Consider the following 15,748-nt stretch of genomic DNA (forward strand, 5'->3'; position numbering starts at 1 on the left):
TGGGCAGCAAGATAAAGATGCAAAATGTAAGTAATAAGCAAAAGTTGAACAATCTATACAAGCTAAAGAAAAGGGGTAAATAGAAGAGCATCAGAATAAAATGCAAGAAGTGAATGGACTTGAAAAGATATAAAGAAAGAGTAAAAAATTAGTGGAAAGTAAATCTTGCTAGAAAACAAAATGCCTTTTCGAAATTAAGGAAACAAGAAAAGAAAAGAAATGATAAATATACAAAAGGATAACATAATGAAAATAAAGTGGAATTTGGAAGGTGTATATATACTATTCATGTTGCAACATGTTTTTGTGATGTTTTTCGGCTATGAAAGAAGATGTCGGAATCTAATCACTTCATTCATTTGTTGAAGCTTTCTTTTTGATAATAAATATGTAATTGCATTTTATAAGTTTAATATAAATTTAAACCTCTGTGATAGTTGAAATTAATGATTAAAAAAATCGTAAGTTGTTGTATTATGGAAAGATATGGATTGAAAATTTTGAATTGAATTCTAGGAGGTGAGTGGTTGAGGATGTGACAGTTGTGATAGGAAGATGCTAAAGGTAACAGTGATTGAAGATGCTAAGAGACATCGACATGAGAGGTGATGGAAAATGATGATCCAAGGATGGTAAGAAGAAATTAACAACAGTGACCGAAGAATATCAATATGGATGAAGATGCCATTACTCATGATGAATGAAGATGTCATTACTTATTATGAATGGTAAGGGTGTATTCATTGAATATTAATTTGTAATTTGAGTGAATTGAAACGTAAGTTTTTGTGATTTTTTTGAGAAAAAAAGTTTATGAAGGTAAATAAGTGATTTAATTTATTTAATAGATTAAAAATTAAGTTATATTGAAAGAGAAATAAAATTATTAAATTGTTCTTGACTTTGGAAATAATTTAAAATTATATTTAGGTGAGTTATATTTATTTTAATAAAATATAATAAAAATATAATATCTTTACGTATTGAAAATATTTTTTGATAAATATTTTAGAAATTTGAGATATTAATTATTATTGGAAGCGTAATTTTAAAAGTAGAAATAAATAGAGACTACAATTTTTTTTACCATGAATGCACTTAAAATCATCTCAAACGAGAAGAGATGAATAAATAACATAATTCTACAATTTTTTTGTTTTACTTGCTTTCAAATCTTAAGAAACGAACAGGATGATCACCCTCAAATCATTCTTCTTTATTCATTTTGAATAATAAATTCTTTTCAACATAAGTATTTTCTTTTGGTGGTAACATTTAATTGTGTAAAAACTAAATATTTTATTTTTTATATTTTAGAATAATAAAACTAATATAAAATTTTATCATTAGAAAATATTTGCTGCATGAAACCTGTGATTCAATTAGGTTAAAAATCATCCTACCAAATGTTCTATAAACACTTATATACAATAAATGAAAAGTTAAAACTTAAGTTGAAATTAATTTTTATATATCTAATTTGTTTAATACATTTATGCATTTACTTTTGTTATTGTATTGTTTTTCTCTTATTATCCAAGTCTAATATTCACTGACATAAAATATAAATAGGCATATAACATCAATAAAAATGTTTAAGTTTGATAGTTATTTTGTGTGTGCAAATAAATTTATTATTTTTCTTCTATTTTAACTACTGTGATCATGCCTTGTGTAATTCAATGCGTTCGTTAGGGATGACAACGGGGCGGGGCGGGTACGGGTATCATGATCTCATCCCCATCCCCATAATAAAAATTCATCCCCATCCCCATCCCCAAACCCAACGGGTATACAACTTTTGACCCATCCCCATCCTCACCGGGTAACGGGTATTTTCTTATACCCATACCCATACCCATTTTTTTATTGTTCCATATATCAATTAAATATTTTTTATAAAAAAAATTTAAAAATCACACCAACGGAATCATGATACTATCAAAATATTCAATATTAAAATAACATACTCTTTTTGATTTTCATGATGTCAAATATTAAGAAAAATATTATAATAGTATAAATCTCAAATTAAAGTATCAAATAACAACTAAATAAAATTCAAATAATTATATAAAAGCTAAAAAATTACACATTACTAAAATTTTATAATAACCAAAATATTTATTAATTTTACAAATGATCAGTGGTTTCATTTGCATTCGATCCACCTACACATAGAAAAAAAATGAAAAATTAGATATGATATAATAATTGAAATTGAAAATTTTAATTACTAGAATATAATGTACCTTCTTCATCAGATTCATTTTCACTCATGAGAACATCTTTTCCTTTTAATTTTTTAACACCTACAAACACCAAATGTAGAATATTAGATGAGAATTCACAAAAAATACTAACAAAAAATATTAATAAATTTGAGTAACTTACCTAGATGGTTTGAGTTCCATATCCAACTTCTTGTACACATCAAAGCCTCTATAGTAATATGATGAAGTCGACTACGGTGAGAAGTTAATATCTGACCACCAGTACTAAAAGCAGATTCAGAAGCTACAGTTGTTATTGGAATAGCTAAAACATCCCTTGCAATTGCTTGAAGGGTTGGAAACTTTAACCCATTTGTTTTCCACCATGATAGGATATCAAATTCTTGTGTAACCGGCAAATTATCTTCTTCCAAGTAATAATCCAACTCTGTTTTCATAACTATAGTTCTAGATTTTTTCTTTTTTGCCATAAACTCTAAAAATTCATTCGCATCATTATCAACATCCTTTCCCAACTCCAATGATGTAGCTCTATAAGAAGAAGTTTCATTCTTTTTTGATTGATATTCCAAAACCAAATCATAGCACATTTGACGAATCCTACTAAGTTTCAGATCAAAATCATTACCATACAATTTATAAAAATAATATTCTAACATGTCCATCTTGTACCTTGGATCTAAAACTGAAGCAATTGCCAATATATCATGAATAACACTCCAGTAACTTTCAAATTTCTTTAACATTTGTATTGCCATATTTTGAATGGTTATCTCAGGAGATTTAACCCAATCATTTATTGCAATCTTGATCTCACAAATCTTTGGGAAAAAGATGTTGGCAGTTGGGTATTTGGAGCCAGAAATGATTTCTGTGATGTCATTAAATAATTTTAGCCTTCGACAAACATCCTTTGCAAATTCCCACTGCATATTAGTTGGCAAAGAAGTGTATTGAGCTTCACGTTGCTTTAACCTAAAAAACACATCCTTATAACATATGGCAATATCAAGCATCTTGTAAGTAGAATTCCATCTAGTTGGGCAATCCAAACTTAACTTTTTAGTGAAAGAAATTCGCAATTGTCTAGCTGTTTCCTCAAATTTTTCCATTCTTTTAGGAGTTGCTGTCCAATATGCTACACTTTCTCGAATTTTTTCCACCCCTTCTTTTAGGACGGCTAACCCTTCTTTCACAATCAAATTAAGGATATGTGCTGAACAACGCATATGAAGCAAAGACCCTTTCTTAATGAGTGTGTCCAACTTCAACTTATCCTTAATTTTTTCAATCATGCTATCATTTGTGCTGCAGTTGTCTAAAGTGATAGTAGACAATTTTGTATCAATATTCCAATCGAACAAACAATCAACTAATACATTGCAAAGTCGATCAGCTGTGTGAGGTGCGGGAACATAAATGAACCTATAAATTAAGCAATATTTTGTAAGACATATAATCTTTCTAGAGGTGCATAAAAAAAATTACTGGAAAATTTATAAATTAAAAAAGGTGTACCTCAAAATTATATTTTGCAATGTCCAATTGTCATCAATATAGTGAGCTGTGATAGACATATACCCTTTCTTTTGATTGCTTGCAGTCCACATATCCGATGTAATTGCTATTCTTCCTTTATTTGTATCTATCAACTTCATAACAACTTGTTTTTCATGTTCATAGATGCCGAGTATCTCTTTCTTTATCGTATTTCGTGAAGGAAGTTGAAATAATGGTTGAATTGTTGTCACGAATCTAATAAAACCAATATGGTCCACTATTGACAATGGATATTCATGCAATATAATCATTGTTGCAAGTTCCCTCTTGGCATTTTCTTCATTATAAGCTCCACAAGCCAATTCCTTTTTGCCACTTGAAATCTTAGAAAAAAGTGTTTTTTGTCCCCCTTTTCCTTTTGCTAAAGCCTTCTTTTGAATACATATGTTTGTATGATGGTGCAAGTGCTTTGTTCCATTCTTTGTTTCTCCACCAAGCAGTTTCTTGCAATAGTTACATTTAGCTTTGTATTTTCCATCAACTTTTATCTTTTCAAAGTGTTCCCACACAACACTTTTCAATTTCCCTTTCTCAGGCTCTACTTGTGTTGTTGAATGTATTTCATCATGAACTTCTGAAGGTGTTTGCGTAGATGGATTCAATGGAGATTGACTGTCATTATTGGAACTTTGAAAGGGAGTTGGTTGTTGTGAACACTGTGGTGGACTTGGTACCTGCAAATCTTGATCTCCTGTGCTCATTTTCTTTAGAAACTAACATACGTAACAAAAAAAAATCAAACAAAGTAAAAAGGTTAATTTCTTTTTTAACAAAATATAAAAGGAAAACCAATAATCAAGTTTAAAAATATTTCAAATATTTTTTATACTATTAAAAATTTATATTATACCACTTAAACGAAATAGCACAAATAACAAAATTAAATTAATAATAATTAAAATTTAAACATAGATTCTTCATCTTTTGATCTTGAATTAAATTAAGGATTTTTGCAATTGAGCACTTAAAATTGAGAATTAAACATTATCATGAAACAAAAAATAAATAATAAATAAAATTATCATAAAGGAGTAAAGATAATTAAATGTGTGACCCAAATTTGAGAATATCCATTTGAACATAACATAACGGAAAAAAAAATGTATAATTAAGATTATGATAAAAGGAAAAGTACCTTGAAGATCTGCTTAAACCTTAAAGAACAAGCCAAACAATTAAAAGAGAGTAAAAAAGTGTATAACCAAAGTAACAAAAAGAAGAGCTACAAAATAAGAGTCAAACATTTTCATGAAAATAAATAAATAAATAAAGATAATCAAATGTGTAACCTAAAAATTATTTCATAGAATGAAATTGAGGAACACCTATTTGAACATAACCATGTACAGAGAGTAAAAATTATGTAATAAGAAGAAGAAAAATTACCTTCAAAATTAAATCTTGAAAAACAAATCAGACAATTGAGAGAGTAAACAAAGTGTATAACAAAAAACAAAGAAAATGAGAAATATGTTATATATATATATATTATATTATATTATATTATATTATATATTATATTACTATGTATATATATATTATATGTGTGGATATTTTATGTTTATATATATATATATATATATATATATATATATAATTATTTATATATATATATATTATATTATATTATATATTATTATTACTATGTATATATATTATATGTGTGGATATCTTATGTTTATATATATATATATATATATATATATTTATTTTAAGTATATATTATATTATATTATATAATAATATAAATATAATAATATATATTATATTATTATGTATATATATTATATGTATATGCGTAGATATTTTATGCTTTTATATATATATATATATATATATATATATATATATATATTTCTTTTAAATTTTTATAAATTTGTAATGTTATAAATTTGTTTATAAAAGATCTCACTAGTTAAATGATTAATTTGTTTTATACGTATATATTATATATATTATATTATTATGTATATATATTATATGTATATTATATTATATTATATTATATTATATTATATTATATTATATTATATTACATGTATATGTGTAAATATATATATATATATATATATATATATATATATATATATATATATATATATATATATAAGTATATTTTATTTATATGTATATATACTATATTATATTATATTATATTATATTATATTATATTTTATGTGTAAATATATTATTTATTTATATATATTTTTTAGATTATTTAATAAATTATAAATAGTTTAGTAATTTAAGCGGGGACGGGTATTTGGGCGGGTATATATATATCCCCATCCCCATCCCCATCCCCAGTTGAAAATTTCGGGTATTACCCATACCCATACCCATACCCAGTCAAAGCGGGGATTCCCTGTCAAAACGGGGACGGGTTCGGGTGATACCCACGGGCACGAGTTTATTTGCCATCTCTAGTTCGTATTAATCGAGGTAGACACGGATGGGTGTAAACGGAAGAAAATAAAAATAGAAATAGAGGCAAAGATGAGTATTATTTGAATTAATAATAAAAAATTAGAAAAACAAAATATTTATAAAAGATTTTGACACTAACACAAAAATGTTATAACGTCGTTCGTTTGACGTCTCCGCACCTGAAGTTCAACATGACGTTTTTGTAATTAAGACGTCAAATTTGATGTTAGTTTATTAAAAAAAAAGTCAATGAACATCCGTCCTCATAATCTTCGACGTCTATGAGATAAGGATGTCGGTCCATCACAATCCCGACGTCAATGGATTTCAGTCCCAATCCAATTCGACATTCGACATTAATGAATGTCGGTCTTGTTTATGTCAACGTGAAACGATTTTTTGAAAACAATGTCCACACATTTTCGCTTTCGCTATTCTTTCATGCGACTTTCGAACGCTCATCAACAGCAGTAGCGACGAGCTTTGTAGGTAAGTTTTGCTTCATTTTCCACCATTGAATTAGTTGAGCTTTCATTTATGGATTCATTTTTGTGTTTTACACAGATTGTTTTCGTTTTGATCTTCATTTCATTGCGCAGTCCAATTTGAAGGAGTAAGTGCATCGACGACAATGCCCTAGGCAACATTACAACAATGGCAGTGAGGCTAAAGTCACATTCCACCAACAACACCAACTTGGGCCCTAAGGCCACCCTCCATCCAATTTCGTTCTCGATTTCACTACAAGGTTAGTTTTCATTTTCTCCCATTGCACTTTGTCTCTTGTTCATTGTGTAACATCCCTAAGGAATATTACTGATATTAAATAAATAAAATTCGAAATACAATAAATACCGCATTGAATAAAACTATTTCCCAAAACAAGGGAAATTTAAAACTTTAATATGTAATAATCTATAAAACCAGGAGTCCATAATTTCATAAAACTAAAATAAAAGTCAATGGCTCCCTCTAGATTTACATGATATTCTCAAAGCTAAAATGATAAAACATAGAATATATGTATATACAAAAACATCCCCTGCTAGCCCTCGCTCCGAGTCTAAGCATCTCCTAGCCCACCTGTCACATCATCTGCTCCCGGATAACAAGTTATCCGATCATCGCCACACACACACAGAGAAAGGGTGAGTTATGCACAATAAAAATATAAACAAATATAAGAAATAAACATGTTTCCCCAACCCAAAATAACATAACTACAATTCTCATACTTTTCAAAACACCCAACCATGACCTTATAGTCCTTCATGAGTCATATGCATGAACTAGATCTTGGGACTTCACTATGCTTCCACGAAACTAACTCATTCGTGGTCCAACCCTATGAGCCTATCCCGCTCATAGTCCTACGTTACAGACTCCTCGCCTGTAGTAAAAACATCTAAGCCTCATAATTTGGACCCTGGCACGCACACAATCACCATACTATGAACTCCTCGCCCAATAATAGCCGACGGGAACTCAACCAGTTCCTTGCCCATCATGTGTCCAACCACCAAGCACATCCCAGACTCCTATTGGACTTAGTCCTTCAAGCCCAAACACCACACCACATGCATATACAACCTAATCTTAGTGTAAACAACCGAAACACACTCACAAGCACATAGAAACATAGTAATTCGCATAAACTAGCTTAAGCTAGGGACTTCTCGCCCAAGCTAGACCCACGGTCTCGCTTAGGCTAATCCACCTCGCCTGAGCGAGCTTACATCAACAACAACAGCACGTTATCTCGCTTAGGCGAGATCCCCTCGCCTAGGCTAAAATACAAGCAAAGCACCACACATGACCAAGACATCTCACTTAGGCGAGGCCATCTCACTTGGACGAGACTTTGGTTCGCTCAAAACCCATAAACTCCTCGCCTGGACGAGAAGTCGCGCTCAACACGCGCAACTTCAACACCATCTCGCTTAGGCGAACCTCTCTCGCCTGAGCGAGTGTACGTGTCGCTCAAACCCAATCCTCGTCGCCTGAGCGAGATGCTCATGTGGCAACAGGGTTTGCGTCGCTGCAAATCTCGCCTAGGCGAGCCTGGTTTGTCTAAGCGAGAATTGCAGGTCCCTACATTGATTATGCACACAATAGCAGCAACCAAACACCAATTTGCACTCCAATTCATACCAATTTAGTTTACCCGTATTTCAACAACACATATGCATAATTTAGACTACATTTGGTTCCCAAAACGCCAAGCACACACAGTTACATCATATCCAATGCATAATTCCATTATATTCATACATTTGGGTCAAAATTCCAATACAATAGTACCAAACCCACAACCCCCAAAATTCATCTCATTTCAACACAAAATTCATCACACAAAATCAGTACACTCAACAAGTATGACCTAAAGCATACAATTTCGGGTTTAGCTCCCCTAACCTGGAATTTGTGATTAAAAATTGAGAAAGATAGGACCCTTGATTCGTAATTTCCTTCTTGCTTCAGCCCTTGAGCACCCAACTCAACCTCTCACTCTCCAATTTCACTCTCCTCTCAAGCTGCCCTGGAACAATTGCAGAAAACCCTTCTTTTTACCTAAAATTTGCCTTTTATAGTTGTCTTAAAAATAAAACGAAATTGGTCTTTATTGTGGTTTTCCCAACCCTCTTAGCTGCCCATTCTGCTAGGTTGTCCCTACCTTTCCACATTCATACCACAATTAATAGTTAGCAAAAATAAAGCTTACTCTATGCCCATCAAGGTTTGAACCCGTGACCTTCCACTCATAAGCACAAAGCATAACCACTATGCCAAATCACATTTGGTGATAATCATTATAATCTTATGATTATACTATCACTCACCATTCACAATTACATTACTAGAACACAATAATAATAAACCATACCACACATAATTGGCATACATAGGACTCGAACCCAAGTCCTCTCACATAAACCAAAGTACTCTCAACCACTTGAGCTAGTACTTTTCCACGTCATACCAAGCAATAATTAATGCCATAAAGGCTCTTTCTACTCGCATTTATTAATTAATTAATTATTTAATTAATTAATTTCACGGGTCTTACATTACCCCCACCTTTTAAAGTTTTCGTCCACGAAAATAAGACTTACCAACAAAAAGGAGAGGATACGACTTCCTCATGAGGTCCTCCATCTCCCATGTCATCTCCTGGGTTGCCTCGTCCCACAGAACCTTCACAGTCTGAATCTCCTTCCCTCTGAGCTGTTTGACTTGAGAATCTAGAATCCTCACCGATCCAACTCCAAGAGTCAGGTTCTCACGCACCTGAACATCATCCTGCTCCAGCACATGAGTAGGATCCACCACGTACTTCCTCAAGTGTGATACGTGGAAAACATTGTGCAGGTTTGCCAAGTGAGGTGACAATGCAATCTCGTATGCCACTGGTTTAATTCGCCTCGTAATCTGATATGGGTCGATGAATCGAGGAGTCAACATCCTCGAATTCAGTGCTCTCCCAATACCCGCCGTAGGTGTAACTTTGAGGAATACATGGTCACCAGCCTCAAACTCGAGTGGCCTCCTCCTCTTATCCGCGTATGATTTCTGCCGACTCTGAGTTGCACGCATCCGATCCTGAATTATCCTTACCTTCTCAGTAGTCTGTTGTAGGAACTCCGGACCAAGTACCACAGACTCTCCATCCTGCTGCCAGCACAAAGGTGTTCTACACCTCCTGCCATACAAGGCCTCGTAAGGTGCCATCCCAATGCTGGAATGGTAGCTATTATTATAAGTAAACTCCACCAGCGGTAGCACATCACTCCAAGTCCCGAGGTGATCCAGAACACATGTTCTCAATAAATCCTCCAGAGACTGTATGGTTCTCTCAGACTGGCCATCAGTCTGAGGATGATATGCTGAGCTCATTCTCAACTGCGTGCCCAGTGTGTTCTGCAACGATTGCCAGAACCTTGAGGTAAATCTCAGATCTCTATCTGATATGATATTCGCAGGTATACCATTCAATTTGCTTCTTCAACTCAGCCAACTCCGCTAGTGCCATTCTATAGGGCGCCATGGACATTGGGCCAACTCCAGGGATGAGATCGATGGAGAAATCCACATCCCTACTCGGTGGAAACTCGGGTATTTCATCTGGAAACACGTCAGCATACTCCTCCACTACTGGAATCACACTAATCTTCTCGGCGGTGCTATTCTTCTCTGCATGAGCCACTATCATAAAGCAGGTGGCTCCGGCTTCTACTTTGTTTATCGCCCTCTAAGCCGAGATTAGCTCCAATCCTTCATGTTCCGGGAATACCAAACTACGCCGTCCACAATCAATTATGACGTGATTGTTAGACAGCCAATCCATCCCCAATATTACATCCAGTCCCTCCAAAGGCAAACACACCAAGTTCACCTTGAATCTGTGACCTGCCACTTCCACTGAACACCCAACGTAGACTGAACTGGTAGCCACTTGACCTGAGGAGGGAGTTGAAACAAGCAACTCACATCCCAAATCGCGTGCCACCAAATTCAATCTCCTCACACACACATTAGAAATAAAGGAATAGGTTGCACCAGAATCGAACAACACAAGTACTACTTTACCAAACAACACACAAAGTTCAAGAATAAGATTACCCGACTGTGTAGCCTCAGTGGTGGTCAGGGCAAAGCCTCTGCCCGCTGCCCTAGCTCGCTCTGCTGGCGATGCTGCTGGTTTCTTCGTGCCAAGACTCTTCTTCTCTAGGAAATTATTGGCGAAGTGTCCTGGTTTGTCGCATATAAAACACTTGCGACGATCGCCTGACCCTCCTACTCCGCCTGCCAACTGTGGATACTTCCTCTTCAAGTGGGGTCCGCCACACTGGTAACAAGTGGGACCCTGAGATGTCTAAGGTCGGTTGTACAGCTTTTTCATCTGCCTAGCCTCCACGACATTTTTCTGATGTCGGCTCATAATAGGACCAGGGCCCTTCTCCAAATCCTCAGCACTCTTGGCCTGTTCCACCAAGATAGGAAATCTCCTCTCTCTCAAAGGTGTTACCACCCTCTTCAGCTCAAGTCTGAGTCCTCGCTCAAACTTTAAACACTTCCATTCTTCTGTGATGTTCTGTGAGGAATACCTCACCAAGTGCTTGAATCTATTCACATACTCCTGCACTGTCATGTCTCCCTGCTGTAATGCTAGGAATTCGGCCTCCCTGTCCTGTCTCGCCGTATCTGGAAAGTACTTCTCCAGGAAACGAGTTCTAAAGTTGGCCCAAGACACTGGCTCTTCACTATTCTCCATCTGTTGTTGCATACCTGCCCACCAGTATTCAGCATCCCCATTCAGCAGGTAAGCAGCGAACAACAGTTTTTTTTCATCTTCGCAGTTCATCACTTTGAAGATTTTCTCACACTTGCGGAGCCATGCATCCGCTTCATCGGGGGAGGCCTTGCTAGTGAACTTAGCTGGCTTGTGGCGCAAGAAGTCCTCCATAGTCGGTACCCTGACTGGTGCAATCGTCGTTCCTAGGCTGCGCTTCTACGGGTGGCTGCATCGCATCCAGCATCCGGTGAATCGCCTCAGCGATGTCATCAGCACCACTACTCCTCGTCCTCCTGTTAGCAGCCATAGCTTGGATACACCACATTACAATTGCTAAAAATCAGTCGCTTAGTCAAACAAAACCACACACTTTTTCACATTTAACACACAACATACCACAAACAAACACATCGATAAGCTAACTCCCCATTAGCCCCAAAATATTTTAAAAATATTTTCAAAACTTTTGCTATGATACCGATTGTAACATCCCTAAGGAATATTACTAATATTAAATAAATAAAATTTGAAATACAATAAATACCGCATTGAATAAAACTATTTCCCAAAACAAGGGAAATTTAAAACTTTAATATGTAATGATCTATAAAACAGGAGTCCATAATTTCATAATTTCTCAAAGCTAAAATGATAAAACATAGAATATATGTATATACAAAAACATCCCCTACTAGCCCTCTCTCCGAGTCTAAGCATCTCCTGGCCCACCTGTCACATTATCTGCTCCCGGATAACAAGTTATCCGATCATCGCCACACACACACAGAAAGGGTGAGCTATGCACAATAAAAATATAAACAGATATAAGAAATAAACATGTTTCCCTAACCCAAAATAACATAACTACAATTCTTATACTTTTCAAAACACCCAACCATGACCTCATAGTCCTTCATGAGTCATATGCATGAACTAGATCTTGGGACTTCACTGTGCTTCCACGAAACTAACTCATTCGTGGTCCAACCCTATGAGCCTATCCTGCTCATAGTCCTACCCTATAGATTCCTCGCATGTAGTAAAAAAATCTAAGCCTCATAACTTGGACGCTAGCACGCACGCAATCACCATACTATGAACTCCTCGCCCAATAGTTGCTGACGGGAACATCATAGTTCCTTGCCCATTGTGCGCCCGACACATGCAATCACCATACTAAGGACTGCTCGCCCATTAGTAGCCGACGAGAACTCAACCAGTTCCTTGCCCATCATGTGTTCAACCACCAAGCATATCCCAGACTCCTATTGGACTTAGTCCTTCAAGCCTAAACACCACACCACATGCATATACAACCTAATCTTAGTGTAAACAACTAAAACACACTCACAAGCACATAGAAACATAATAATTCGAAAAAACTAGCTTAAGCTAGGGACTTCTCGCCCAAGCTAGACCCACAGTCTCGCTTCGGCTAATCCACCTCGCCTGAGCGAGCTTACATCAGCAACAACAACACGTTATCTCGCTTAGGCGAGATCCCCTCGCCTAGGCTAAAATACAAGCAAAGCACCACACATGACCAAGACATCTCGCTTAGGCGAGGCCATCTCACCTAGGCAAGACTCTGGTTTGCTCAAAACCCATAAACTCCTCGCCTGGACGAGAAGTCGCGCACAACACGCGTCACTTCAACACCATCTCGCTTAGGCGAACCTCTCTCGCCTGGGTGAGTGTATGTGTCGCTCAAACCCAATCCTCGTCGCCTGAGCGAGACGCTAATGTGGCAACAGGGTTTGCGTCCCTGCTAATCTCGCCTAGGCGAGCCTGGCTCGTCTAAGCGAGAATTGCAGGTCCCTACACTGATTATGCACACAACAGCAGCAACCAAACACCAATTTGCACTCCAATTCATACTAGTTTAGTTTACCCATATTTCAACAACACATATGCATAATTTAGACTACATTTGGTTCCCAAAATGCCAAGCACACACAGTTACATCATATCCAATACATAATTCCGTTATATTCATACATTTGGGTCAAAATTCCAATACAACAGTACCAACTTGCGAATTGAGAAAGATAGGACCCTTGATTCGCAATTTCCTTCTTGCTTCAGCCCTTGCACACCCAACTCAACCTCTCACTCTCCAATCTCGCTCTCCTCTCAAGCTGCCCCAGAACAATTGCAGAAAACCCTGCGAATTGAGAAAGACCCTTGATTCGCAATTTCCTTCTTGCTTCAGCCCTTGCACACCCAACTCAACCTCTCACTCTCCAATCTCGTTCTCCTCTCAAGCTGCCCCAGAACAATTGCAGAAAACCCTTCTTTTTACCTAAAATTTGCCTTTTATAGTTGTCTCACTCTCCTCTCAAGCTGCCCCAGAACAATTGCAGAAAACCCTTCTTTTTACCTAAAATTTGCCTTTTATAGTTGTCTTAAAAATAAAACGAAATTGGTCTTTATTGTGGTTTTCCCAACCCTCTTAGCACTCATAAGCACAAAGCATAATCACTATGCCAAATCACATTTGGTGATAATCATTATAATATTATGATTATACTATCACTCACCATTCACAATTACATTACCAGAACAAAATAATAATAAACCGTACCACACATAATTGGCATACATAGGACTCGAACCCAAGTCCTCTCACATAAACCAAAGTACTCTCAACCACTTGAGCTAGTACTTTTTCACATCACACCAAGCAATAATTAATGCCATAAAGGCTCTTTCTACTCGCATTTATTAATTAATTTCACGGGTCTTACACATTGTATGTGGTATTGGTCATATTTTGTTTTCCCATGATTGCTTTTATCTTTGACAATTTTTTTAGTTGGTTTTTTTGGCATTTTTTGTTTTATTTGAAATTTTATAATATTTGGTATGAAATTTAGATTTATTATTACATGTTGCATGTTTAAATAATTTTAATTTTATTGGATTTTTTTAATATTACCGCTGCATTGTTATTTAATATATTTTAAGATTTATTATAATTTTAGTTAAACATCGAGCAAACCTCAGTTTCCATTTGAGATTTAGTATAAGTGATTCAAATTTAATCATTTTGTATTTAATCTTGAATTGTCCAATTAGACAGTTTAGAAAAATTATTGTTCATAATTCGCTATAATGTGTACATTGAAGTTTATGCATAAATTTGATAAAATTACGGCTAAGACCATTTTGTGTTGTTCTCCAAATGCATACTTGATTATGGTCATGAGTGATCACTTTCATTTCGTGTACTTCAGAGGCTAATTTGAAATACTACCAAAATTTTATCAAATTTATGATGTTAGACTTCTTTATATACGGGTTAGCAAATTATGAAAAATATCTCTTTCGAATGGGAAGGGCCTTACATTGTGAGAGTTAAAATCTTCATATTGATGGAGCTTATTACGAACATAGTATGGATCAAAGGTGGATGAATGAACGTCACATTAGTGAAGAGTATGCAAGTAGGGTTTCTGAGTTCTTGCAATATGCTCAAGAACACAATATTTGTGAACGTGACATATTTTTGTCCTTGTGTTTGATGTCTTAATCAAATACGTCTGGACTTGGGCATAATGTGTGATCATTTATTCATCTTCGGCATAGTGAGGAGTTATACAGTTTGGACTTGACATGAAGAAGTACTACACAGGCCTATGACATCATTAGGAACATATTGTGTAGACGAATGGATGAGTGATTATTTAGAAGACATGGTACATGATGTTGGTGAAGAAAATTTTGGAAGAGCTCATTTATATGATTCTCTTAAGTTTGATTCAGAGGAAGAGTTGTACCTAGGATGCACTAACTTTACACAATTGTTTGCAATTTTGAAATTGTTCAGTTTAAAAGCAAGTAATGGATGGACTGATAAAAGTTTTACAAAATTGTTGAAATTGTTGAAGAAGATGCTTCAAGAAAAGAACATGTTACCTATCCATAATTATGAGGCAAAGAAAATTATTTGTCTAATGGGTTTGGAATACCAAAAGATACATGCATGCTCCAATGATTGTGTATTGTACAGAGACAAGTTTGTTTCAGTGAAGGCGTGTTTAACATGTGGTTTATCGTAGTTTAAAAAGAAAATTAATGGAAATAGTGGTGATGAAGACAAAGATAGTCCACCTACTAAGATGGTGTGGTACTTGCCTATAATACCTAGGTTGAAACAATTGTTTACCATTAAAGATGATGTGAAGAACCTGAAATGGCACGTTGATGGAAGAAATTTTGATAATCTTCTTCG

At 35.1% G+C, this 15,748-nt stretch overlaps 2 protein-coding genes across 2 annotated transcripts; both read right to left on the reverse strand.

The window, feature by feature from the left end:
• Window positions 1-8,091: 8,091 nt before the first annotated feature.
• LOC146883575 (uncharacterized) lies at window positions 8,092-10,431 on the reverse strand. Its single transcript, XM_085666626.1, has 3 exons — window positions 10,208-10,431; window positions 9,335-10,158; window positions 8,092-8,312 (listed from the first exon to the last, which is right to left on the reverse strand). Exons 1-3 carry the CDS (start codon window positions 10,429-10,431, stop codon window positions 8,092-8,094), a joined length of 1,269 nt encoding a protein of 422 aa, XP_085522752.1.
• Window positions 10,432-10,470: 39 nt separating this feature from the next.
• Window positions 10,471-11,685, reverse strand: LOC114163474 (uncharacterized). Its single transcript, XM_085666627.1, has 2 exons — window positions 11,131-11,685; window positions 10,471-11,067 (listed from the first exon to the last, which is right to left on the reverse strand). Exons 1-2 carry the CDS (start codon window positions 11,683-11,685, stop codon window positions 10,471-10,473), a joined length of 1,152 nt encoding a protein of 383 aa, XP_085522753.1.
• Window positions 11,686-15,748: the final 4,063 nt, after the last annotated feature.

Source organism: Vigna unguiculata, chromosome 9, assembly GCF_037176805.1.
Source record: "Vigna unguiculata cultivar grain cowpea cultivar isolate G323 ecotype 2 chromosome 9, ASM3717680v1, whole genome shotgun sequence".
NCBI lineage: Eukaryota > Viridiplantae > Streptophyta > Magnoliopsida > Fabales > Fabaceae > Vigna > Vigna unguiculata.

Bases quoted from the DNA above. Each gene is read 5' to 3' on its own strand.
- LOC146883575 (XM_085666626.1), bottom strand. From the start codon at position 10,431: ATGATAGTGGCTCATGCAGAGAAGAATAGCACCGCCGAGAAGATTAGT. The intron at 10,159-10,207 runs GTATACCTGCGA...ATTTACCTCAAG, and splicing joins TTGAAGAAGCAAATTGAATG to GTTCTGGCAATCGTTGCAGA. The intron at 8,313-9,334 runs GTAAGTCTTATT...TAATCAATGTAG, and splicing joins GTATCCTCTCCTTTTTGTTG to GGACCTGCAATTCTCGCTTA.
- LOC114163474 (XM_085666627.1), bottom strand. From the start codon at position 11,685: ATGGAGGACTTCTTGCGCCACAAGCCAGCTAAGTTCACTAGCAAGGCC. The intron at 11,068-11,130 runs GCTAGGCAGATG...ACTTGTTACCAG, and splicing joins ATCAGAAAAATGTCGTGGAG to TGTGGCGGACCCCACTTGAA.